This window comes from Ambystoma mexicanum, chromosome 5q (genome assembly GCF_040938575.1).
Source record: "Ambystoma mexicanum isolate Mex_15411 chromosome 5q, UKY_AmexF1_1, whole genome shotgun sequence".
NCBI classification, from domain to species: Eukaryota; Metazoa; Chordata; class Amphibia; order Caudata; family Ambystomatidae; genus Ambystoma; species Ambystoma mexicanum.
In genome coordinates this window covers 735,718,145-735,745,647 of record NC_090933.1, presented here as the reverse complement: position 1 = coordinate 735,745,647, position 27,503 = coordinate 735,718,145, and the positions used below count along the sequence as shown (strand labels likewise).

The window sequence follows — 27,503 nt, the reverse complement described above, 5'->3', positions numbered from 1 at the left end:
AACTTTGAGGCGGACATGGTAATTAGAGGAGAGGCTATCAAATTACACAAAAAAAGATCTGATGTGCAAACACAGTTGCAGGTACGGAGGCAAAGAGAGCAAACAGGCACTTACCCACGTGTAATGCCAAAGCCCAACCATTTTCAGAATACTTGAGGGACGGAAGGCTGTGGGACAGAGGGCCAGAGGGTAGGGGTCTTCAGACTAAGTAAGAGGCTGCACTCCTTACTGCACTCCGTACTGCAGCCAAAGCGACTCTGCCTGCCTTGTGAGCGGGCTTGCTAAACTCGCTGGACTCTGCTTCAGGGAGATTCGAGTAAGGCTCCCTACACCAGAGCGGTACCGCGTCAGGCCGCACCGCCTCCAGCGGCGGCCTTCAAAACGGAGCTATGAGCTACTGGGACTTCTCATTAAGTCTTGAGCCAGCAAGCTCCATTCCAATTTCTTAAGATATCCAGTACCTTCCAGGCCCCAGTTTCAGCATGGTATGATATGATATGATATGGCATTAATAATGCACCTGTACACAAGCATTTCTAGTCACAACAAGACAAGGTGGGGGGAAACAAAAAGGAGGACAAAACAACGATCTTACTAGGCTTTCTGTCATTCAGATCGCGCAAGAGCAGGGAATGGAGGGAAGGGAGAAGTTCAGGGGGTAGGGTGAGGATGGAGATGTGTGGGACAAGAGAGAAAACAATAGTTTAGCCAGTGGGTGGCAAGTGCGGGTACTCATAAGTGCAGCCAGCGGGTGGTAATAAGTGCAAGGGTGGGGACTATCAGGGTTACAGATACAGACCAAAAGTGCAAGGGAGCCAGGGGGCAGTGCAGGATTGCAGCTGGACAGGCAGGGACCTGGGCCCAAATTCAGAGGGTGACCAGGTGACGAGTGCATGGATGGATCAGACAGGGGATCCGCAGGGGATAGGAAGAAAGAAGGCAGAAGCAAAGAGAAAGGTCTTGAGTTGCTTCCAGAACCAGAGATGGTTCTGCTCAACTTTCAGAGAGGCAGTGAGGCTGTTCCAGAGCGAGGCCACCACTGAAGCAAGAGATCTGCCCCCAACTCTTTGCTTGGAGAAGCAACTGACCCTCAGAAAGTTGGAGCTGGAAGAGCGGAGAGCTTGAGAAGGCAGATATTTAGGAAGAGAGAGTTGGAGGTAGTGTGATCCCAGGCCCCAGAAAAACTTGTGGACAATGCAAAGGGTTTTGAACTTGATCCTTGCCACCAATGGGAGCCAGCAAAGGGATTTCAGAGCTGGAGAGATACGATCCCTGGGCTTGAGGCCAAGGACAAGTCTTGCAGTTCTGTTGTGGATGAGTTGAAGAGGACCGAGAGTAGAGGCAGGAAGATTTAGAAAGAGGCTGTTGCAATAATCTAGCCTAGAGATAACCAGAGCTATGGAGACAGTGAACTTCTGGGGGAAAGTGTGGAAGGGAAGAATACCTCTGAGGAGGTTTATCTGGTAGTTTGACTTCTTAGAGACATCAGAGTTGCGAGGAGAGAAGGATAGTGTGGAGTCGAAGATGACCCCTGGTAGCAATGATCATCTATTTCTCCGAATCTCTTGTGTACTCAGGTTTCCCACCATGATCTGTGCTATTGCTCCAAAAGCCCTTTTAAGCCAAATCCTCCTTAGTAGTCCCTGACTCTTGCCAACATCTAGGATATGCACTTTAGCTGGCAATTTTAATTTCTCTTGGTCTAGGATGTTCGATTTAGTCTTCTTTTCTTTTCTCCTCGACTGCTCTTGCTGCTGATACACTAACTCTCTATAATGCCAGCCTAACTCTCACCCAGCCTGTCTATCTCTGCATCCTTTTATACTGTTGTTTCACTCAGTTCAAAATCCTCAGTATTGTCAGTGATTGGCTGATACTTTGGAGCCTCTCTTCAGCTTCATGTTTTTCCATTCTTTCCATCATGCATGGTGAGTTTCTCAATAGATGGGATCTACATTTATGATTGGCCTTGTAGGCATGGGCTCACAGCTTAAAAGTGCTGCCTCCTTCTTGGGATCAGGCAAACCCAACGTGGCAGCCAGGCAGTCTCATAGACTGATTCCTTTTATGGCTAGCTCATTTGTTTCCCACCACCAACCTTCAGCGTGCTGATCGCCAGACTCCCCCAATCCCTCTCAAAAGTGACTCTGTTAGAGGGTCAAGAGGGACGAGTGAAATCTAATGAGTTCTTGGAAGGTACAGGGGCAATACACTGAGATGAGTAATCCATGACTGCACACTTGAAAGAAGATCACCTTCATAGAGTAGACTCCTAATTAACAACAGAACTGTGATTCTTTTTAGTCTGCAGATTCATCGCAAGAGCACACTCTCATGACCGGCCAATCCAGAGCTATAAGCTCAATGTAGTTGTATAATAGGTATGTTTTAGCATTAATCCGGACAAGTAGAATTATAATTATATGCAAAGCTAGCACAAACATACAGACTATAGTAAAATGTGATACATCTACCTGTAGATGTGGTGCTTATTTTAAATCAATTAATGGATAAAAGTATAAAAGAGCTCTTTCACTGCTCTACATGTGATTGTTAGCTGTTAAGAATGTATTTAGCTATGCAATCACTGAACTTGGTTTGATTTGGTTTGGTTTATTTCTTATATAGCGCAACATGCTCGTAGGCCTCAGTGTGCTTACAGAAACACAAAAGAATAATACAAAAATAACATAGAATTGAAAGACCATGGCCAAGCAAATGATAAGCCTATCAAAAAGAAGAGGAGCTACAAAAAGCATAAAAGACCAAGGGTAAAATCAATTAACAATAATTCTCAACTTAGTCAGTAAAGAAATATTCTGTAAATTAGTGTTTTTGCTCAAAAACAAGGGGAGATTACTTAGTCCACAACCAACAAAAATACTGTCTGTGTTCTCCAAAGAACACCATCCATCAATCCGTGTCCTCTGAGGGACTCTCAAATCCTGAGTTCTGATACAGTTACGACCCACTCTTTGACTGAGCCAGGCTAAAATGTTGCTTTTAAGGTATTCTCTGGATTCATATTCTTTGGGCTTATCAACGTCAGCTATTTGAGCCATACAGGACTTGTTTATGCGAATATCTTTAGAGGATTGAGGGATAGGTACAGTGTTTACTTTTGTCGGGAAAGAAGTTTTGTCACAAGAGTAAACATTAGCTATACCCGGAACAGGTTTTGAAGTAGAGACTTGAGGAATCACTCCTTTGTGAGGAAGCTCTTCTTGGCAGGTTTGGTGCGCCATGGTTTGAGTATCCAGAGTTTTGCAGGACTTATCAACACCAGTAGATACATATTGACATTTGTCAATGGTTGAAGAATGTAGCGTGGGAGTCTTAGAGGCCAAAGAGACAAACCATGCATGAAGGACTGAGGCATTAGAGCATCCGTCAAGGTCCCCCCTAATGCACTCCTGGAGAAGCAGCCAGTTTCCCAAAGTATTTTGATCATCAAGCCCTTCTGCAGGACCTCCAGGGGAGCCTTCCCCTGGCCTTTCCCCTGACGTGATCAGCAGGGGTGAAGTTGACAAAGTCTGTATGGGCCCATATCCATCAGGTTTATCAAGATCAACCACCCAAGTAGAGTCCTTATTAACACTTATGTGATCATCAAGAGAGGGAAGCTCAATATTCTGCAGCTGCATATGCGCATAGGAAAAGGACTCCACCAAGGCATCAACACCTTTAATAGCATCACTCTTCTTTGCTTTATTAATAGAAAAAGAGGAGGTTTTATTTTGCAGTCTTTGTTTCCTCTTTGCACTTAAGGCCAAAACTTCTGCAAAGCGACTACCCCTTCCTTGAAGGATAGGAGAAGTAGGCTGTGGCAGGAATTCCATGCTGCCTAAACAAATAGAGGAGCTAATATAGGGCAGTGTACAGGGAGCATCCATACTAGGTAGATCCCTGTTTTTCACTAGGTTGTTCATGGGATTTGCCCTTGTAACTGGCATTTTCTCAAATGGTAATCCAAAAGGTAATCTAGTAAGAAAACAAACTACAGAAAGCTCTATATCTGAGCGTATCTGAGCAAAAAAGGACATTGATTAGTACAACACAAACACCATAGCTTACCAATGAAGGCAGTGCGTGATTCAGAAAAGGACCGCCAAGCCGTTCAACAAGCTTGGCAGGTCATGCAGTCTCTCAAGGGGATGAGAGTCGCAAGGGGTATCCAGATGTCCCTTGGTACATCCTGGGAAACCAGTGTCACTCGGTAATGATGATCAGGACCTCAGCGTCCTGCAATGCAAATCTCTGCGTTTCTCTGCATTCGTGTTCCCCGTGTACACCACACAGTTAGAGGAAAGGACCTAGAATTGGACCCGGAAGTCCAACGCACGTCAGACCGCACCGCCTAACATGGCCGTCTCCGACGTGGAGGCTAATCCGACATTGAAATCCTCGAACACATGTTGCCTATATCTTAATATTAAATATGACAGCAAAAGTGGAAAAACAGTGCTGCTTTAAAAGACATCAAAGTTCAATCAGAAGAGTAATAAGTAGTACTATTAGCTTGGTCATTCATTTTCATTTTTTCATTTTCATCATTTGTATAGCACCTTTCACCATAATTACTGTCCCAACATGCTGGTGGTTGAACGTCCTCGGGGGGACCAAAGTCAAAAGTATGGGAAAATTGGGAGCTGCTATTATGCGTGTGTGCATTTCCGCCATTAAAGTTATGAGAGGGCGGACAAGACAATGCTAGTCACCCATGTCTGAATGGGTGGAAGGAGGTATACTAGGAGCTAAGCAGGAGGGTGTGGGTAAGAGCATAGACAGTTATGTGTGCAGCTGCAGCTCAAATGTTTTTATCGTGAATGGTAGCTGCATTATTATGGCAGGGGTGTTGTGCAAAAGTGTTATATGTGAAAGCAGATGTGTGTGGGAGTGAGGCTGTGCCTTCAGCTACGTTCCGATGGTGCGGAGTGCGAAAGGAATAAATGGGTTAGCTACACATACAGCATTGTCTACCCCTGGATTCCATCTAGGTGCAAAGATAAGTATTAATCTCACATACTAACCCTCTGTGCGGAGTGATACATTGCCCATTCCCAAGTCATTCAAGTACGATACAATTCCCACCTTAAATGACTAGGTGCAGCAACAATGCCAACCCTCATATGCATTAGAGTATGATACATTGCCAAATAAATAACGTTATGTCAAATGACTTTCATACTGGACATGTCACCACCATAGTGGTCTTATAGTGTGGATCCTTATCCTTGTACAGGTGAACTATGACTCCACACAGAGTGCAAACCAGACAGTGGTCTGTGGGGTGAAAATGAAACAGGACATATGTAACAGGGACAGGGCAAATAAGAAAAAGGACATAGGTCAAACAAAAAAGGGAAGGATAATATACGGGTGTGTGACAGTGAATGCTGGGTGTATGTATAGCTCTATGTATTTAGACCAGCACAACTGATCATGAAAAGGGTAGAGAGATGTACCTATTGGACATCCCACTTTATAATGGTTGTTAGTAGTGAAATGTTCAGCTGGAATTATTTTAAATCAAGTTATGTATGTGTGATGGCCTCGAGGTGTGTGTACAAGTCCCTGTGAGCAATAGGGGCTTCAAACGAGGTATTCATAATCAATACCCTTAAAATGAGAAATCAAAATGCAGAATGTCAAGCAGCATTTAATTGCTGAGACACTGTAAGGAAAATAGCCAAGAGAAATGATCACTCCCTGCAACATTGTGTGTTTTATTAAACAATAATTGAGTTAGTGAAAAATCAAAGTACTTTCAGACAACAGAACAATAAATGCTCCTACTAGAATCTATGACAGAACTATATGTTGCTTGTGGTAAGAAGGACGGAAGTGAGTGAAACCAGTTTTAAAGAAATGAAATACTCCTGACATAATTATGTCTCATATTTAAGTTTTGACATCATTTGTACATTTTACTTCCCAAGATTAACAGGTGGGCTCATCTGAATTCAACCGGAAGATGATATGTATGTGTGGACTGGAGTGATGTGTAAAAGAACTTGAATAATAGTAAGAACAAGAAAATAGGGGTATAGGGATTTGTGTATGTGACTTAGGCAGGATCTCTTGCTAACAGATAACATCTTGAAGGTACAATGGTTTGGCAATGCAGCTTCATGAGCTTTTGTTGTTTCATTATTGTACACCATGCAATGACACAGATATCATCTAAATGCTCTGGTGAATAGAAACCTGCATGCAGGAGAACATTAACAACATCATACATATTATGGAAACATGTTCATTGTAGCATGCCCAATTGTCTGAGGAAGCGGGAAAGGCTAATCCCTCAATTAAGAGAGACAAGTTCAGCATACCGTAGGTGCCACATTTTAATTGGTTGTCAGTGGCATGAGAATCCATTTTGGATTTGGCGCCATTGTTGGTACTAGTGCCAACTATGTGGCCACATTATTACTAACAGAAAATAGAGAAGAGAAGAAGGGTATTTAGCAGCAGGATATCTAGTGGGAATGGTAACTGGTAAGACTAGTGGCAGGCGTTGGAAAAAGCACAATTTGTTATTTCCTGTGCCTATCCAACATCTAAACCAATGATTGTGTGCTTTGCAATAGTGGTGCTACTTGGTATTTTCTCTAAGTAGAGTGTGCTGTCATGTCCTCCTTAGGCCACACAGTGATCCTTTTTTTGCATGCTGCTCAGTTCTGCCCATCTATGTGTGACAAGATTAACTTTGTTTTGATCTCCCTCCCCCTTCCATCAGTGCCACCTCATGCCCCATATTCCTGAACCTCTAGCTGCTGTATTCACAGCACAGCTCCACTGCAGTTTCTTCAAGAATAAGGGCTGTCTATCTACCTTGGTCTTCATCTTCATCTTGAGACTTCTCCTTTTGCTGCTGGAGGATTTGAGTGAAAATAACTGTACTGCTCGAAGAGTCATCTGCCAAAAACGGTCCGTGTCCAGGCCCCCTTCAAGAGCCAATAATAAGGAAAGCCCTGGATAAAACGCAAGGGCCTACAGTGGAGTAAGGTGTGTTATCTGGATCAGCATGTTGGCAGTAGGAGTCTGGAGCTAAGGTGGCCATGAGCAGGTAAGCCGAGGAAAAAACGTTGTATGTGTTTATGCATGTACATACGTGTATGCATTCATATAAGGGGTTGTGTATGTCGGTGATTCTGTGAGTGTGAATGTGTGCATGTTTGCTTGTGGGTATGTACGTATGTGCATGTGTGTGTGCATACATGCAAAGTTTTTTGTGTGTGTGCGTGAGTTCAATGTGTAATGTGTATGAGGGCTAGGGACGGAAGGGCTGGTGACTGGGAGGGGAAAAGGAAAGAACAATTTGCTAGAAATTAAACTTTGGTGGCCGCATGAACATTTCCTCTTACAGTGTAATTAGTATATTAATTCAAAAGCCAACATGAGTACGTTTTATGTGGTGGAGAACTGGCGTGTATTTGGTGCAGCCAGCACAGACATGTTTTCTTACCAAGAGAGTGTGTGTTTTTGCTATGTACAGTTTGTTAATGTCTCTTTTCAGCAACACCTTGCCAGCATAAGGGCTTGTTGTTCTTGGTTGGTGGGCACACTGTCCAATAAAGGTGCAGTTTTTTGTGTGGCAAGTGACTGCTCCCTTTGTCCTTTAACGCCTGTGTTATATTTTGTATTGTCCACAGAACTAAGCCCACCCCCCCCTGCCCCCCCGGTGTCAGGACCTGATGTTCACTCATAACAGCAACAGAATAAACTCTCCCCGACTGTCACCATCTTCAAACCGAGTTGGACTATTTGTGGTTGTTGTGTGTAAAGACTTTCATCTTCTGCTGAGTGTAGTTTAGTGTCACATTTACAGCTCCCAATAGTATTAGCATCCTTGAAATGGTAGTAATGATAGTAATAAGATCATGATTATATGCACCACTTTGTGGAATGTTCCTCCCACTTCTGAGTTGCAAGACCACGTGAGGGATGCACAGGTGGGTGGACCCCTGAAGAACAATCTCTGTATTCATACAATAAAATATGTTTGCCACTTGTTGATGTTTCAGTGCAGGAAGTGGGAATGAATAGATGATTTAATGAAAGAATGAAGAGCTGAGACAGGCACACATATAGCTCCGCTCTAAGCATCCAGTAGGTCTGAGGACATCCTTCACGAGTCAGGCTTTTAGGACAGGGCAATCAGTCAGATAAAAGCTGATGCCAGGCCCATCCGTTGGAATCTGTAAGGGCTAGTTAAATGTCATATGAGCCCGTTCACACCATTTACCCCAGACAACCCTTCTTTACACATATGCACACAGCATTTACCAAATCCCAAACCAGACTATTTCCTACTTGGCATATTCCCATTCAAATACACACACAAACCCAATTATCAATCACTTGCCAGGCTCTACAGTCTGTCTCTGGCACACATTCCATGCACCCACAACGTACAGCCTCATGGAAATACTTCTCTCACACAGGCTAGTCTATCTTCCAAATTGGTTAGCAACCACAAGGCCCAACTGTTTTGAATTCATGCTTTTAAATATTAAATACAATAATCCCCAACAAATGGCTACACTGTTGGCTTTGCCAATGCTGGTTAATTTATGACGTATGACTATGCCATTAATAACGGGTTTGGTGGGTTTCAAGTTATACGGTTACTCGGCCGGTGAAGCCCACCAAACCTGCTATTATTGCCATTAGCACCCCAGCTCTGCAATCAGGAAACCCGGGGCGCTGATAGCAATGTATTTTCTCTGAATGGACAGCACACGTCGCAGCATCCTGTTCATTCAAAGAAAATACTGACTTAATATGGGCGCCATGAAGATGGAAGGCGGGGCTCCATACAGAGCCCCTCATCCATTTCCATGGTGGCTGGTGGCCAGGACAGAGGCTGGAGTGGTGGCAGGGGTAGGGGAGCGGGAGGGGAAGAAACAGAGTCCGGAGGGGAGGGGAAGGTGGGGGAAAATGGCGGTGGGGGAGGAGCCATAAGGCAGCTTGGAATGCAGGCTGAGATCGGGGATTCTGCCTGCGATACGAGCAACCTGATTTGTTGACTCCCCTGACCCGAGTGATGATATATAAAGAGTGATATTCCCATGTTCTTTTTTTTTTATTGTCTCTTTCATTAGACACTTCATAAGGATCTTCTAAGTTTGCTCGAAAAGTGTTGGCAAAATCTCATTTTGACATTCATTTTACCTTTTTTTACTGCAGAATTTGGAAGTCGACCCCCACACTCTCACCTACAGCTCACAACCCTTTCTATGTAGCTAATCCAAACCCACAATCTATATTTGTTGCTGTAAAAAAGGTTTAAAAAGAAGAAAAATGGGGGATACTGCTCACTCTCAATTCTAAGTATGTATAGCAGCATTTGGCATCATATTTTGTCCCACAGATACGCTAAAAGTTGATTCAGTCCCGGGAGGATAGCTCAGCGGCAATGTGCTCGCCTTGGAAGCAAGATGACACGAAGCAACACAGGTGAGATCCCCGGGTCCGTGCTTAGAAACCTCTGGGTATTAAGTGCGTTATAAATGACCTATCATATCATTAATGTATACCACTAATCTAGTATTTGCCACGTACAGTGATTTGCTAATATTCTCCAACACATGCTATAATGACACACACATGTTTGTATTTAATGCTCTGGCAGGCTCACAGTTATTATGTGTCAGATCTGTGGCTAATGAAATCATCAGTACATCTGTCCAGTATATTTTAAATGGCACTGTATGATTCACAATGTTTCCTAATAGTGGTATGTGTGTCCTCTGACTGCTTGTGCAACTCACCTGACATTGGCAATGTGTATGCTTGGCATGCAAACAGTACAGGCACCAAACACACAGTGTTAGGGTCTTCGGTCTAGGGATCAGTGTCAACATGTTTGAATGTAGAACACCTCAAAGGGAATGGAATCTGAAAAACATTACTTTGAAAGAAGTATTAACGAGGGGGCCAAACATTATGGAGGAGGCAACATCTTGCAAATTTCATGGTGTGGTGTTTATAAGTTGAGCTTAGTCTATTTGCTTAATGGCTGTAGTGGTTCGAACAAAATAGAAGCAATAATTTTCAAAATGAACCGCAGTTTTAGAAGGGGCCAACAATATCAGAAAATATTGACTCTCTTAAGGGGAATATAGTGAAGAAGGGGCAATGATTGAGGTAATCGCTTCAGCAAAAGACAACAATTTCTCGCAGTAAAAACAGAAATGGGTGGGAATTATCTACTAAGTGTAATTATTTCAGAAATGCTCCTCAAAGTCAAGGGGTAAGGAACATTTTCATAAGGGAGGCAGTTCATATGGAGACATAAATGTTAAAAATGTGCTGTTTTCCCGAGGATGGGTAACACTTTTTGAAAGGAGCAACTCAGGCAGAGAGCATATTCAAAGAGATGGGGGTGGTGGGGGACTATCTCAATGGGGTCTGGGATTTTCACAAAGGCACAACAGTCTGGGAAGGAGACAATTCCAGAGGGGAACAATAATTCCAGAAGGTGTAACCAGTCATGGGGAGGAGTAATAGTTCCAGAGAAGGGACAGCAGACACCCATTCCTGGGGCAAAAGGCATAAGCAGGAGGGGACAACTTGTTCCCGGTGGGAAAACACCTAAAGGCAATACATAACTTTCCCAGAGTTCAAGAGAGATGACATGCAGGTTGCCTTCTAGGTCAGTATGTGAAGTAGACCATCATGGTCAAACATGTACTGGCGAAATAAAGTTGCCGAGCACCCCAGTGGAAATGTTCGGCATACATTTAATGGGCGGTGTCAACCAAATTTCATAACACTTCTACCATATTGAAATGTGACATGCATTCAGCAATTTTACAGCAAGCAGAAACTCCATATGGAGGTGAATTACCAGATATTTGACAGGCTCGAAGGGTTTTCTGTATATGCAAGCCAAAATCTGTACATGAGTGACCGTTGGCTAAATGGATATTATCAGAACGAGGCCAGAATAACAACTGCGAAATAGGAGGGTTGGGTGCAACCCTATAAAGTCATAGCTCACAGCCCATGCTGCTTTGCCTGATTTATCCTTGTGCTTGACCAATTCCTTGCTGCTCTTACACAGAACTCTTTTTTCCGGGAACAAAGATAGAAGTACAGCCTGTAGACGTGGCATTGTCTGGATCACCTTTCTATGCTGTCTTGCAAACCACATGCGTTGCAATCATATGTCTTATAGATCTATACCCATGGCTTCTGTTGCTTTGTTACCCAATTTCATATGATGCCTCATCTAGAAAAATTATATCCAGGACCTTTACAATTTGACAAAATGAGCTTTTTTTTGAGAAATGGAGGCAATCTTCATTTCTTCACAGCACTTCAAGATGAGAAAATGGCATGGAACATGATTGTCCCTCAAGGCTAGGATATAGTAAATGCCACCACTGTCTGGCAGGCCAGAAGAGGATACTTCAGAGGTAGATCTATGGCTTCTCTGTATGTATGTCTGAAATGTATGAACGCATGGTTTTCAGATTTACAGAGATTGGAGTTGTGGGGAATGTGCTTTCTCTTCCTTTTGGTCAAATCTTCTGACTCTGGATTTTAGTTCTGCTGAATCAGAACAATTAGGGCAACAAAGCATCAGGTGCCAAAGGTGTGGAAAAACAAGATGAAGAGGCTGAACATAGTTCGAAAGACATTGTTGTAAGCTGCTCTAGGCAATTAAAGGTCTACAGGCCATACATCTAGTCTAGTTACCTTGTATGATTACTGGACGAAAGGGAGAACAGGCCAGAGATGCAAGTTAGAATATATGACTGTCCTGACATAGAAATAAGAGAAGGCAAAAAATAGATCACAGGGGATGAGATAGCAATAGTTGAAGAGGGAACAAATAGAATTTCCATTATAGAGGGGATGAATTGGAGAAAACGAGAATGCATCCGAGATTGAATAGAGATCACGCAGATTGCAATATTTGCATGGATAGCATCCAAGAAGGAAGAACATAATAGAATGAAAATTGTGGGCATAAAGGTGGCAGGTCTGAAAGGTTTGATGATGCCTGCAACTGATCAGGCATAGAGTGAAAAAGGAAAGGCCCAAGAACAGACCCTTGAGGAGCAATGTGCTGGAAAGATAAACTGAGGATCAGAGAGAGATCTAACAGAATCCGAATAGAAGATTGCTTAGTGTGATGGGCCAGAGCAAAGAGTTAGAAATACTAATGAGCAGATTCAGTAGAGTGGAGGGGCGAAACCCAGATTGAAATGGGGCGAGCAAAGAGCAATGATCAAGATAAGTTCAAAGTGGGGCATAGATGTCTCATTCAAGATTTTTAGAGAGCTGGTGTAAGGATTTATCAGTAGAAATAGTATCAAGAGACTTTTTTCATTCAAGAAAAGGCAAAACCAATGATTGTTTAAATGAAGAGGGAAAAAGTGAAGGTGTGAGAGAGATGTTAAAGAAAGTTATTAGAAAAGGAAGATGAGAAAGTAGAGGCTACAAGAGGAGAAGAAATTTGAGATGGGGATTGGGGCAAGATGCTGATTGAATGGGGGACAGCAGGAAAGGAACTTTATCATTAAAGAAATTAGCAAGGTCTGTAAGGGTAAGCAATACTGAAAGTGGAGGGTGAGATGGAAGGGGGAGAATATAATTCAGAGTCTGAGATTATGTGCGTTAGGAGAGAGTGAGAGAATAGAATCAGAATAATATTTCTTTTTAGCAATTAGTAATGAGGTGTAATAAGTAGAGTGGCTAGAGAGTGAAGGTCATCAAGTGACTGAGATGTGTATCAATGTCTTTCAGTACAGTGAAGTGCAGAGTGCAATGACAAGCGGTGTGAGCGAAGACTGAAGAGGTTTACGAAAGGGGTGAGAAAGAATGGATAGGGTGGTGTAGATCAAGGGTAGAGAGAAGACCAGAGTCAATGTGATTAAACAGTGTTTGTCATGAAGAATTACACGTTTATCCAGTGGGTCCTTGCCTAAAGCCTTATGAGTATGGATGGGCTCTGTTGTATTAATATGTTTTGTGAAGGCATTGGTTCCACAGTGCAATTTTACAATCAATCTGAAAAAGAGCTAAATAGATTCTCCAAGGATGTGGTCTGCATATTACTCTCAAACAAACTTTCAAAAAGGTATTTTAGGTATGTTTGTTCCTCCTTAGCTAAGACCACAATATGTTTCTGATGTGTCTCACCATATGCTTAGAAGATAGTTTCTAATGTTTGTTTTGGCGTGATACTGGTGCTAACAGTGGAAGCGTAATGGAAGAACTTTCTATAGGAGTTGCGATTGCAGTAATCACACCCCAGGAGGGGGGCGTACATGGCTGGTAACGGCCTTGCTCAGGCCTCGACGAGGGGCGTGATTGCTATTCGCACCCAGGGTTTGCCCAGAATGCAAATAGATGTTGTTTTTTCTTGGGAGAGTGGCTCTGCTTATTGCACAACGCCAATCTCCCAAAAAAAAAGAAAAATGCTTGCCGTCATCAGAAAAGGGACTAAGCCGCTTTTCCATTTCTATGGAGGCAGCCGGAAGTGGGAGGAGCACCGGGACCAGAGCACAAAGCTTCAGTCCAGCAGGTAAGTGGGGAGGGTCGAGGGGATGTGAAAGGGGTTTGTTTTATTTTCAGGAGGTTGGGAGGAAACAGGTAAAGGCGCCCTGGTGTCTCCCCACATTAAGAAGAAAAGGGACTCGGGTGGCTGTAAACAGTGGGTGCAGACTGTGTATTCTTGTTCGCTGTTCCAGCCACCTGATTGGCTGGGCGCCTTCCCTGGTGTGAATCTGCTGTATCCGTGGCATTGAAGCTGAAACAATAATGCATTCGTATGTATGCATGCTTTGAACACTCTTAGTTTATATTACATCTTACCTGCAAGAGTGTCATAAAACATTGTGAAAAATTATGTTGTACATGATTACCCTACAGATGATATATATAGGCATGCCTTTGTAATTTGTTCACATTTGTATTAATATGTGTATTGATATTGTTATTGTTATTTTGCATTTATATAGCGCGTTATATACCATTGGTATGGTCTGAAGGCGCTGGTTGGTTGAACGCCCTTGGGAACCGAAGTTCAGATCAGTAGAGAGAGTGGAGAGAGTCAAAAGGTGCGTGTGAGCACCGGGTATGTGTGCAGCTCGTGCGGTATCCGTGTAATAGCTGCTTTTTAGAGGTAGGTGTGATGGTTGAGAGATCAGGAGTATGTGTTCTATCTGGCAGGATTTATACAGACCGGATGTGGCTGCGTTAGGCCTGAGGAGATCGCCTGGCTGGGGGTTGTGTAACCAGCAGTGATTACTTAGAATGATGTGGAGTGAGCAGCGGATGTTGGTATGAGAACAGTTATACCGAATGGTGTCATAGTATCTCTGTGTTCTAGTTGAGTGGTGATGTAAGGAGAGAGTAAGCGTGGGGATGTGACATGATGGGTTATATGCTCTTTCAGACGTTCTCTGCATTCCAAACCATACTATATATGTCATGCAATTAAATACACTACGCACTCGTCCCCTCTACGCACTCATCCCCTCTACGCACTCCTCCCTACTACGCACTTCTCCCCACTACGCACTCCTCCCCTCAACGCACTCTTCCCCTCTAGGCACTCCTCCTCTCTAGGCACTCCTCCCCTCTAGGCGCTCCTCCCCTTTAGGTGCTCCTCCCCTCTGGGCGCTCCTCCCCTCTAGGCGCTCCTCCTCTCTAGGCGTTTCTCACCTCTTAGCGTTCCTCCCCTCTAGGCGCTCACCCCCTCTAGGTGCTCACCCCCTCTAGGTGCTCACCCCCTCTAGGTGCTCATCCTCTCTAGGCGCTCATCCCCTCTAGGCAGTCATCCTCTCTAGGCAGTCATCCCCTCTAGGCAGTCATCTCCTCTACGCACTCATCTCCTCTATGCACTCACACCCACTAGGCACTCCTCCCCTCTAGGCACTCCTCCCTTCTAGGTGCTACTCCCCTCTAGGCACTCCTCCCCTCTAGCCGCTCCTTCCCTCTAGGCCCTCCTCCCCTCTAGGCGCACATCCCCTCTACGCGCTCATTACGCACTCATCTCCTCTACGCACTCATCCCCTCTAGGCACTCATTCCCTCTAGGCATTCATCCCCTCTAGGCACTTACCCCCTCTAGGCACTCATCCGCTCTAGGCACTCACCCCCTCTTGGCGCTCACCCCCTCTAGGCGCTCATCCCCTCTAGGCGCTCACCCTCTCTAGGTGCTCACCCCCTCTAGGCGCTCACCCCTCTACGCGCTCATCCCCTCTACGCACTCATCCCCTCCTCCCCTCTACGCGCTCATCCCCTCTATGTGCTCGTACATTCATCTGCTCCAGCGAGCTACACACTTTCCGCGCTTGCATATTCATCCGTTATCCACACTGATGTGCTCTACATACTCATCTGCTCCACATACTCATCTATTCTACACACTTATCCCGTTTATGCACATTCGTTCATCTGTTTTACGCACTCTTGCGTTCTACTCGCTTTTCTATATTTATATATGGCATATTTGTATATTCTATATTTACGCACTCATCCGCGCTACACGCTCGTCCGTTCTACACACTCAGCCGCTTTACACACTCATCCACTCAACATGTTCATCCATTCCATACACTCATCCGATCAGCATATTCCTTCGATTTCCACACTTCTTCGAACTAAGTAATTATCTGTTCTTCCACTGATGAATTCTTCCATTCAGTGCGTACATTTGGTCCACCTGTTTCATCGATTCTAAGTAACTCGTCCACGTCCTTCACTTCGTTCATTCCGCATGCATTCTGTCCATGTCTGGAGTTTAAATCTCTTTACTGTTTCCGTATGAGTTACTTATGTAACATTACTACATTTATAGAAGCTTTAAAATAAAACTAATAAAAAAGTATCTGATATTTTGAACCTGAAACAACCTGTCATAAATGGAGATTATTTAAAACTAGAGTCAAGTTGTCAAACTGATATCAGCCTTTGAAGGGAATGGTGTCACCCAATGCTAACTATACTGATTGAAAGCCCGAAGTTACCAATAGTCTTGTCAGTGATGTTTAATAGTAATTAAACAAGATTGACCGATGACCTTTTTAATAGCATAGGCAAACATTCCCAGAAATGTGTCCGTTTACAACTTTGACAAAATTGCGATCAATTTGCCATTGCGAAAAAGATATAGAAATGTGAGCAGAGGTAACACCAAAAATATTGCACATTTTCAATAACTCAATCTACCCCCATTCATCTCTAGACTGAAGTTTCACTGCTGGCCAAAGAATGGCATTTAGTATAATTTAGGGAAACACTTTTTAAAATATCGCCATATTGTAGATCCAGATATTGATGATGTTTGGCTTGCATGGTCGATAGTGGCATGAAGTGTGAGATTTAGTTACCGTGTAGAATGATATGTACAAATGCTAGGTGTCCAAAATACTGTATGTGTTTTAAAAATCAAGTTTAAACAAATCTAACTATAATGTAGGAAGACAGATATTATATAGGTGGATATCTTGTATCAGTCACCTGGCCTGCGATGGATAGATTCAAAATGGAATCTATTTGGTTCTAGGAGGAGATAGTATTTTCAAGTCGATTTTAAGATCTACTTAAACAAGAATATGGCTCAGTAAATTGAGGGAATGTAGCAAATGTGTGTTAGGCTTAAGAAGAACCGTCAACATTGCTTCAGCTAATGTACCAGACAACAGACAAGCATTTTTATGAAAATTCTGCTACCTATCTATAGAGAATATTAGAACAATTTGATTATTAACCTATGAATTGACAGCATAGAATTATCTCATCCAAAGCACAATTATCTTCGGCTAGGGCATCCCCAATTCAGTCAGCTCTGGGAAGGGGGCATGTGAAAAGAATCATCCATAAAGAGCACGGTACATACCTTCCAGTGCGTACAGAGAGGTTCTGTCCCAAAAAACGCAATAAGTATGAAGGGCCGTGATCCCAAATGCATGTTGCAGCCCAGGCCTCTGCAGACTTTGCAAGGCTTTCATCCCACACCTATAATGACATTATATATATATATATATATATTAGACCTGTTCATAGGAAGCAAATTAGAGAATAAAAAACATAGACAGGTTATAGTATGTTGATCCATTCTTACTAATGAATATATATATATATATATTTATATATAGAGAGAGAAAGAGAGAGAGAGAGAGAGAGAGAGAGAGAGTGAGAGCGAGAAAGAGTGAAAGAGAGGGAGAGAAAAAGGGAGAGAGGGGGGAGAATACAGCCACAGTGGCAAGATTATTGTTACGGTTCTCTGAGACTTTCAATAGGAAAACATATTGTTCTGTAATTTGCAACCTCATCCTTGAAATGTCACCAGATTTGGCGATAAACTGATCTGAATACATATGAACACCAATGCCATACTTGCTGAAGCTTCTCGCATGTTTTCCTGTCAAAAACAAATGTTGAATTAAAGTTGCTTTTTGTTTTTATAAACCCCAAAAAACACTCTCCTGTGACTCATGTCTTGACATGATCCATTATGATTTTCAAAATGTGTAGGCATATACACACATGTAGCCCTTAACTGCAATTGGTAAAGGCCAACACATTCAAAAAATCAGATTTGCCAAACTGTACATGTTCATTTGGAAAAATACCAAAAATGTATTCATAATTAAGGCACAATGTTCAATTTTTACTGATTTTTTCATAGAAAACAGAGGGAAATCATTCAGTTTCCTTTTTGTATCTATTTGTAAAAATGGAAAAAAGTAGTTGCCAATCGTCCCATGCAGGCTAATGTCTGTGTAATGTAACACAATGAAGAATATTTTTAAAAGGAATGTATTTCTTAGTCCACAGCATATATCATCGCCACCTATAAAAGAGGTGTGAGATCAGACCCTCTTAATTATAGACCAGTGGCCGTTCTGGATGCAGACAGCAAGGTTTTTGCCACAATCTTGTTGCCGCTTTTAGAACGGTGGGCAGTGGAATCTGGGAGAATGGACAAATTGAAGTGGGATTCCGTAGAAACATGGGAACTTTACTAAATGGCCTCCTATTTAATTGTATTCAGCATCTTGCTCTAAGAGGGAAACATACATTGGTGTATTTTGCGTCAGTGGAACTTACTAACAATAAAAAAAAATGTCAAAAGTATTTTCTGTGTTTCTAGTACAAATTGTGTGCCACCGAATTGTATATATGTGGAAACAGGGGAGTTGCTAGGTCTGGAAAAGACCCGGGGCTAAGCTGATGTCGGAACAGTTGGGAATAGGGGCTAGCTGGCCTTTTGGCTGTAGCTCCTGAGATTCTATCCGGGGCTACAGCCAAAAGATCAGGGGCTATAGCCCCCTTAACCCCCCCCTAGCAATGCCCCTGTGTGGAAATTAAGTAAATGTCCCGAAAAAACCCACTAAGTTTGGGTTTTAAATAGTTACAAGTGTGGAGATAAACGTTGTTAATGAGTAAAAATAGGCTCATGAGGGATTTGATAATTAGTGAATTCAGAGAGAGATTTAGTGTTAGTTGCTCCAACAGAGGGGGAAAGTGAAAGAAAGAGACGGAGTGAAAGGACGGAGTGAAAGGTGTAGGTCAGGATTGTTGTAGAGAAGGAATACAGGGAAGTGAGAAACATGGGAATGACAAAGCAATTAGGTAGATTGTGGCACAGCTTCTACATGCAATGGGCTTGCCACATGATTCCAAGCTAGGAATACATGTAGATAGGCCACCCAGAGCTAGGAATAAGCATTGGTGGCCTCTTCATGTGATGCCAGACAGACTGCGAATACATAATGTTGGTGCTGGAACTTATTGGTTACAAATAAAGCACGGCACTGCATAAGTGCATTGACAATGTGCATGGAATATAATAGAGCACAATGTAAGGATGTACAATAGGAAAGGCAACACTGTGACAGTATGCACAGAATGACTATGTACAGAATGATCATACAACCTTACACACACACACACCCTTACACACACACCCACACAAACACAACACACACACATACCCTGTACAAACATACATACACTCACACATGCACATACTACACAAAGTCCAGACCGCTCCCATCAACAAAGCCCCCACACGCAGCCCCTGAAAACATACACACCCTCACTTACACGCCATATGCTCTAAGATAATTGAGCACATCATGCACAGATGCTCCCAGAAGAGTCACAATCACAGGAACCAGAAGAGAGGTATGGCGTGGGGGAACCTCAACTGCGTGAATCTGTGTCAACAGCAGAGGCATTGCTAGGGGGGCTTAGAGGGCTATAGCCCCAGATAGAAGGTCAGGGGCTACAACCAAAAGTCTAGCTAGCCCCAGGTCCTGACAGTCCGGACATTAGTGTAGCCCCAGATCTTTTCCAGACCTAGTAACACCCATGGACTACAGTCGGGTGATTTTGCCTGACTCAAAATGGCAGCAGTGTTTTTAATACACAAGTAAAATGCAGAGCAAAGTCAAACATGCAAGACACACGTACCTTAGACATGGAATGCAGGCAATACACAGAAGCATTGATCATAAGTTTGGGAAATGCATAGACACATATGAATAAAGAGTCTATGATATCATAAAGCACAACTCTAGAAAAAAATATATATCTAGGAAGCAATGGCGTGCTTTAAATGTTAGGGTCTATATGACATATTTCTGCTTTAGTTAAAATGTGTCTTATGAAGTAGTGTTGTAGTGTGAGTTAAGGTTGCATTTTTACTGTGCAGAACTTTTTATTAGTCAAATAATTAATTAGGACCAAATATTTGTACCTGAATGTTGCCACGGCCAAGATTTTTAGACAGTTGCATTTCTTATTCATCGGACTGAGCATGTTTACATAGTTCCTATATGTGTGTGCATTTGCATGTTTGTGTTTATATTTGATGCATATGACATCACCTATCTTTTGAGGTTTCAGCAATCTATGCCACAGGGAAAAAAGTGCATTGAATCAGGAATCAACTTGGTTAAATATCTTACTTGAGAGTGCAACTCTATTTTTATATATCTGTTTGTAATTGGCATTTCATTGCAATCAATTTATGGATTGCAGTAACAAGACAAAAACAAATCATTGTGAATGAATATATGTGCCCACTGAAGCATTTCATCATGGACATTTCTAATACAGTTCCTGTTCAGATTAATTTAATGCAAATCAGTGATCTGTCATTTGCATACCCCACTCTCTGAGAACAGGCATGCCAATCCTGATATGTTCTAGTTGCTTGACTCCACTTGGTCTTGACAACTGCACATATGACAAGGCCAAATAAATACATGTTGCATTGTTTAGAGTCTACTTATAAAACTAACAATGCACACACAAATAGCTTTGTACGTTCAATTGGGCTCAGTTATTGGGAGAGTGTGGAATGCACTTCCCAGAAGGCATCCCTTATTTACAAAAGGATGTGTTCCCTCTGGCACAGTGGGCCTCATTCCGAGTTTGGCAGAGTGGCAGAAAAGTGGTTTTGATGGAATTACCACCACTTCTACCATTCTGCCAAATCCCAGGTTTGGCCATGAAATGGAGAATTTGCCTCCAGCATTACACTGGGGGTACATTCTCCACCTTACTGATGAAATATCTGCAAAATCGGTGGAATTATCTTCAACGGTTTTACCACCGGAATTACCGTTTGGACCGGGATGATAGGTCAGGTGCAATGCGCTTATCTTGGAAGCAAGACAATGCAGAGCAACACAGGTTCGAATATCAGTCCCACACTTAGAGACTGGTTTAAAATCCTCCAAAATCCTCATGGAAATAAATTGAAATTTACACTGCCTACCACCACGTGTAATCCTGCATTAAATCCGCGGGACTAAGTGGTGGTAACAGTAATTCAGTTTGCTGGTAATTCAGCAGAATTATCACAGAACTGCTGTCTCCTTACGAATGAGGGCCATTATATTTCCCTTATACCTGGTTTTTAACATAAATGCACAATTTAAAATAAGAACTTTGAATAAGTAACTATTTCATAGTGCAGTACCTTCAGCAGCAGAGAGCCACGCGGAAAAGAGGAAACATACAACACAAGAAAGAATTAAAAGGATTGCTTGTGCGACAAGAAAAACGTCTTCATAGAGGCAAAGGGGAGGAAGAGAAAATAATGATAAACCTAGTCTGATCGATTTGTGAAACAACATTGAAAACATTGGGCCTCATTACAAGTTAGGCGGCACAGGAAAAAAGTAGTGATGATTTTGTTATCTCCACTGTTATTGCACTGCTTAATTATACATTTAGGTGGATTTCTCGCTGTTAGAGTTGTAGCATGGTAAATCCATCGATTTCCAGAGGAAACATGGTGGATTCAGTTCCAGCTGCTAGCTTGAGGTAAATTCCCACCTTCACTTGCAACTCCACCAAAAATCCCCATTGAGTCCTATAGACTACCAATATGGGGAATTAACACCACTTGGAAACCTTTGGAAACTCCACGGGACCAAGTGGCAGTAACAGTAATTGAATTTTGCGGTATTTCAGAGGATTTACCTTTGGAATACTGCCAAACTCTTAATGAGGCTCAGTGTGTTGTGGTGAGGTGCACAGCAGGAGCTTTACCTTTTTCTCTTGAAGTCTGGTGGACTGTGAAATGTGATTTCAGATGGTGGGGCTTTTTTAAGACTTTAATATGCACCCTAAATTGACTTGACCAAGCCTTTGGTCTACATCGGTGCAGAGGGTAAATTAACCTCAGTAGTGAGTGTTCATCTGGATTTGCCAGGGGCCCTACTGTGAAGCACTGATGCTCGCAGCCCAGCACTACTCCTGCACAAAGGAGTAGACCTGTCTGCTATCCTGCTTGCCACCAGATATGATGATCACTTTGGACATTGTTTTCTGCTGCAATTATTTTTAATGAATCGTGGCTAAAGTATCTGTATATTAGAATGGACATGTGGAAAAACGTAGGTGTGAGGCATCATTGCAAAGATGAAAATCAGGTTTGCATAGTATGTTTGGGCTAGTAGGAAGATTATTAAGAAGATGAATGAAGCAAGATTGTCTCTTTGTGTCAGTTATTGTGCACACTGCCTTCCCTCCCCACTTACTTGGTGGACCGGAGCACTGTGCTCCATCTCGGCTCTCTGTCCCACCTGCGTCTGCAACCATTGAAATAGGAAAGGGACGTAGCCCCTTTTCTATTTAGTACGGTGGCAGCCATCTTTGTTTTTTGTTTCTATTTATTGGAGACTAGGCACGCAGCCTGTCTCTAGTAAAAAACAAAATGAAAAAAGAAACTATTCATATCATGGACGAATAGCAATCACCCGCACTTAGAAGGATGCAAAGGGCATGTAACGGTCCTGCACCCTCAGTGAGGCCCTTGCGAACTGGCGTGATGGACACAGTAAGCTGTAGTTGTGTGAAATCAATGTTTTTTTTTGTTTTTGTTTTGTTGTTTGGCTTTGAATTGAGGTCAGCCAGTGGTATAGGTGATTCTTGCTTTTTTTATTAAGCACATTTTAATTCATCAAATATTTAAATTGACACAGATTTAAATTGTTATTGGATTACGGCAAGACTTTTAATAATGACAAGACTTTTTTAAAATTTTACTTGAGGACCAAGTATTAAAAATACCACTTCATTTCATTTAATGTGCTTACAAAATACTATTAAGCAAGTTGTTGGAAGAAACATCTTCTCTGAATGGAAATCGATAAAAGGTCTGTGCCTTTATTCAAAGGTTATGTGAGGTTGCACGTCTGCATTATGCGATAATATATAATTTACGCATCCTTACACACGATAATCCTTGCTCCTAAAATAATGGCTGCTATTTAACTATATGTGTATTTGCCCCTTCCACCTGGAATTCCTTTCTCTTTTCTATTCTAATGTCTCCCTTGCTGCTAGTAACAAACTTAAAACTTGCCTTTTTCTGCCCCTGCGTTCTCTAACTCTATCTGTGGTTTTACACCAAAGCATATAAGCACCAACGGACCATTTCTGGTGACTGAGAACTGCATGTGATGATGAAACATTTCTGAAAGTCCAAGTAACCCGCAACAAGGTATAGGTGTAATACACCCTGTAGTTGAAAGCTACCTAGCTATGACTGTGTGTTGTGTTTGCCCCCCTTGCTCCTTTTCTACCCCCTATGCTGTCCCCATGGACCAGCATTGGAGATATGAAGAGTGGAGGCGTGAGGGGGGAACCACATGTTGATGTGGCTGGGGTGATGACCATACTCTGCTTCTCTCCATTCTTAGTAAACAAAGGGGAGAACAAACATCATATACCTCTGCTTTGCCATCATACCAGTTGATAATTAATTCCATTACCCTCTGATCTGACATCACAACAGGAGTATATGAAATGGATACAAATGTAAATGTTTGCAGATGATTTCTTATAGGAGCCATACCCAACATTTCCTTATTTCCGTAACCTGACCATAGACTCATTAAAATAGTTCTAGCACAGCTGCATGGCCAAATGTTTGTTGTTTTTATTCTGTGTTGTCGCACACACTGCCATCTTCAACCTCAATTGTGTGTCTGTGTGCGTTGTGTGTGTGCATGAGCACATGGTAGAGACTAGGAGACACTGAATGAATGTGTGCATGCGTGACTAAGTGTGTGCATGTTTGTAAGTGAGGCTGGGAGTGTTTTGCCCACATGACATTAGATGTTAATGAATGCTACTGCCAGTATGTCCAATCCCATACAGGTTCTGTGACTCATATGAGTTTCTTTTCCAACCAAATCTTTTAATTGTATTTTTGCAACACTGCTGCACAAAACACATTTGAATTCCAAGACTTTAAAATCATGCTGCATATCAGTAATGAAAATTTACATAGTCGAATCACAACAGAGGGAATAGGACTAGAAAGGGAGGCTGTCCAAGCACCCCGGGGACCTGTCCGTGTATTTGATAAATGGCCCCAAGATATTCCTATATTTCTCATATTTCTCTATATTCAGGGCTATAACTGTCTCTACCAGTAAAGTTTCCCAATGTTTAAAACACCACATCTGAATCAAGGGCAGCTGATTTTAGCAACTGTTAACCAGTAAGTCATTAAAGCCTCTACCAAACCAGTCAAGGGAGCAGCCTCCATCCCTTTCCCAGCCAGAAGGACCACCCATTGATCCATCTGGAGACTTATTTTTGTGACGCTTTTGATTTGTGCCGATACCTCCTTCCAGAAGTGCTTGAGCTTATAACACGTTTACAACATGTGAGATAGAGATCCCACCTCCCTACACCCTCTCCAACAATTCAGGAAATACGTGGGGTTCATTTTTGTTAAATTTCAGGGGGTCATGCAGCATCTATAACATATCTTCACCAGGCATTCCTTGTCAGCCACATACCTAGTACTCCCATACATATGCGCCCAAATGTGATTTCATTCATCCTCCTTAATTTCAACTCCTAACTCCTCCTCCCACTTCCTCACGTACCCCTGTCGGATAGTAGGGTCACATTTATCTAAAACCTATATAGGGTGGAGACCTTTCTTTTCTGCATCCCTGAGCATACTCTCAATTCAAGTGGGGTGATATCCCTCCACCACAAATCCTATGGAAGGGGTGAGTAGCCCAATATCTCAGTTGCGCATGTTGAAAACACTTGCTCTCACTAACATGGGATTTTTTCTTACATTCCACAAATATTAGGGGCCTTCAGCCCTCACACAAATCTCCCAGGTGTATAAAGCCTCCCTCCCACCATTGCCTAAATCTGCCCTTATCCTTTTCTGGCAGGAAATCAGGGTTTTCAAATAGCCCTTTTCCAATAGTATATAGTGGCCCCCGTTGAGGTCAGAGTTGTGAAATCTGCCAAGGGAAGGTGAAAAAGAGCAATGAAAGACCAATCCACCTCAGACTGCTTCCATTTAGGCACCCCTTCTTCCTCCTCCAAGCAAACTTGTGCAAAATGTGCACACCCATATTATATCTGTGGACATCTGGGGCCCCAAACCCACTGCTTCTGGTCCCGCTTAACATCACCTTCCTCGATATCCAAGCTTTTTTTTACTCCAGACAAATTTCATAATCTTTACCTGGAGCTATTTCAGCATGGTGTCAGGGGCCACAAAAGCAGAGCCAAACACTGATACAGAAATCTAGGAATCAGGTTAATCGCCGTTATTCTCCTGAACCATGACATTTCCTGCTTGTCCCCTCTGTCCCAGTCTTTTGACAGTTTCTTAAATAATTGTGGGAAATTGTGATGATATACTTGTGAAATATCATTGGGGATCCATACCCCCAGATAATGTATAGGCACTCTCGCCCATCAAATCGGACTAAGCCTGGCCAACTCACTTTGGCCTTGTCTAGGGATTGACACAGAGAGGGTGCTAGATTTAGCATAATTCACTAAGAAGCCTGACACTCGACCAAATTCCATGATTTCCCCCATCGATACCCCTAAGTATGTCTCAACCTCCGTCATTGTGATCACACATCATCTGTGTAGAGCAATATTTTATACTTACGCCCCCCAACCTTTATCCCCTGTATTTCAGCATTTTCCTGCTCCCTTGCAGCAAATGGCTCCATCGATAGAGCATAGATCATTGGTGACAGGGGACATCCCTGCCTAGTTCCCCTCAAAATCAGTATGGTCAGTGTGGCCACCCCATTTACCCTAATCACTGTGTTGGGACGTTGATAGTTTACTAGAACCAGTTTGATAAATTGCGGCACAAACCCATAATGCCCCAACACCTATTTAATGTACCCCACTTCACCTTGTCAAATGCCATATCCGCATCCAATTATATAACCCCCATTCTATGTTAGTTACGGCGTATGGCAACCTCTGTAATGTCCAGCACCTTCCGGAAATTGTTGTTTGTGTTTATAGATCCTATAAACCACGTTTGATTAGGATCAATCATGATCTTTAACACTCCCATCAACCTCTGGGTGGGTAATATGTAGTAGATCCTTGCGTCACAGTTCATAATACTAATTGCTCTATAGAATTCCCTTCCCATAGGATCTTTCACTGGTTTAGTTATTAACACCGTAATTGAGTCCTCCATTGACTGAGTTACACCACCCATGATCAAAAATGTGTTAGATCATTTTGTCAGGTGAGGCACCAATTGCTCCCAAAACATTTTGTGAAGTAATGCTGTGAACTCGTCGGGCCCAGGGGTCTTATTCTTAAAGGTATATATTACTCCTTCGACCTCCGTAGGTGAAAGTGTGCCTCCAAAGACTTCATTAGTCCCGCCGGTAAAAGTGATTGAGGAGCCAAGGCCAAATAATCAACATGCCACTCTACTTTATTGGAATCACCCGACATCAGGTTCCGAAAATAATGATATTTAAGCTCATGTATGCCATCCTCCCCTTTGAGAGCCTGAATATTATTTGGGAATGTATTTTCTAAAGCTTATAAACCAACATTCGATTTGCTTTATTCCCATGTATATAGTAGTGCTGTTTTTTCCTCCATTTGGTCTGCAGCCAATTTTAATTTCTGGCATACCCTTCGGAGTCTAGTGGTTCTATGCTCTACCTCAATCTCTTGGACCGCATCTGGCAACAGTACAATTTACTGGCTTAGTAAAAGTAGTGGCCATAATCTCAGCTCATCCCATATAATAGCCATGGGGGAGTCCCCCTCCGGATTCTCTGCAAAGTATTTTGAGATCACCTTTTCAATCTCTCTTCACATTACCACATCTCTAAGAACAGGTTCATATAATTTCCAAGGATAAGATACTCATCAACCCTGAACCATGCCCCAACAACAGTACATGGTCTGCGATCACCTGGGGAGCAATAAGCACCTCCTCCAGACAAGGGAACAATGGACAGACACCAACAACAATTCAGTCCTGAACATACCCCCATGAACATGACAGTAAAATGAGTAACCACGTGCAACCACATTATATAATCTCCACATGTCTATCACTCCAATCTCTCTCAGTAAACGAGCAAAATCAATAGAATGTTTATAGTTGACCCTAGAGCGGGGCATGATCTTATCCTTATCTGGATCAGGTTTTAAATTAAAATCCCCCCACTCACTGTATGGCACTCGCCAAAGGAAAGGTCCTGCGGGCTAACAGTTTTTAAAAACTGCTCCTATCCACTAATTGGGGCATACGAAAAAAAATTTGTATATACCATAAAAACAATAAATGTTCACCCTGTGGACCCCTTTGAATTTTAACATTGGTAATCAGAACGTCCCGACTCAGTAGTATTTCAGTTCCTCTCTTCATCTCCCCACTAGATGCAAAGTACCTTCTGTTATGCCATCTAGATGACAGCCGCCATTCATTCCTCTGCAATAAATCCATCTCTTGCAAACACACAATCCCCGCCGATAAGTCTCTCAACCTCCACAAAATGAATCTCCTCTTCATGGGTGAGTTCAGGCCATGTACATCCCATGTAACCATTAAAATCTCCTATAAATTCGCCCTGTTGTGACCATCAGCCATTCTCCTACATGTGTCCCACTCCTCTTTTCCCCATTCCCCATCTCACTTTCAAAAATACACAACTGTGTTTCAGCATTCTGTTCTTCGCTTCCATCATTATG

At 42.6% G+C, this 27,503-nt stretch overlaps 1 protein-coding gene and 1 long non-coding RNA gene across 2 annotated transcripts in view; one reads left to right on the top strand and one right to left on the bottom strand.

Moving 5' to 3' along the window:
• Positions 1–9,459, top strand: part of LOC138497631 (uncharacterized) — a 124,383-nt gene extending 114,924 nt beyond the window's left edge. Inside the window, exons 3-4 of the long non-coding RNA XR_011278621.1 lie at positions 6,740–7,069; positions 9,377–9,459. This is a non-coding gene — a long non-coding RNA (uncharacterized lncRNA). The remainder of the gene's footprint in view (positions 1–6,739; positions 7,070–9,376) is intronic.
• The window catches only part of PI15 (peptidase inhibitor 15), a 107,951-nt gene that overhangs the window by 10,646 nt on the left and 69,802 nt on the right, over positions 1–27,503 (bottom strand). Inside the window, exon 3 of the mRNA XM_069621224.1 lies at positions 16,864–16,982. Within this exon, the coding sequence (XP_069477325.1) occupies positions 16,864–16,982 (119 nt within the window). The remainder of the gene's footprint in view (positions 1–16,863; positions 16,983–27,503) is intronic.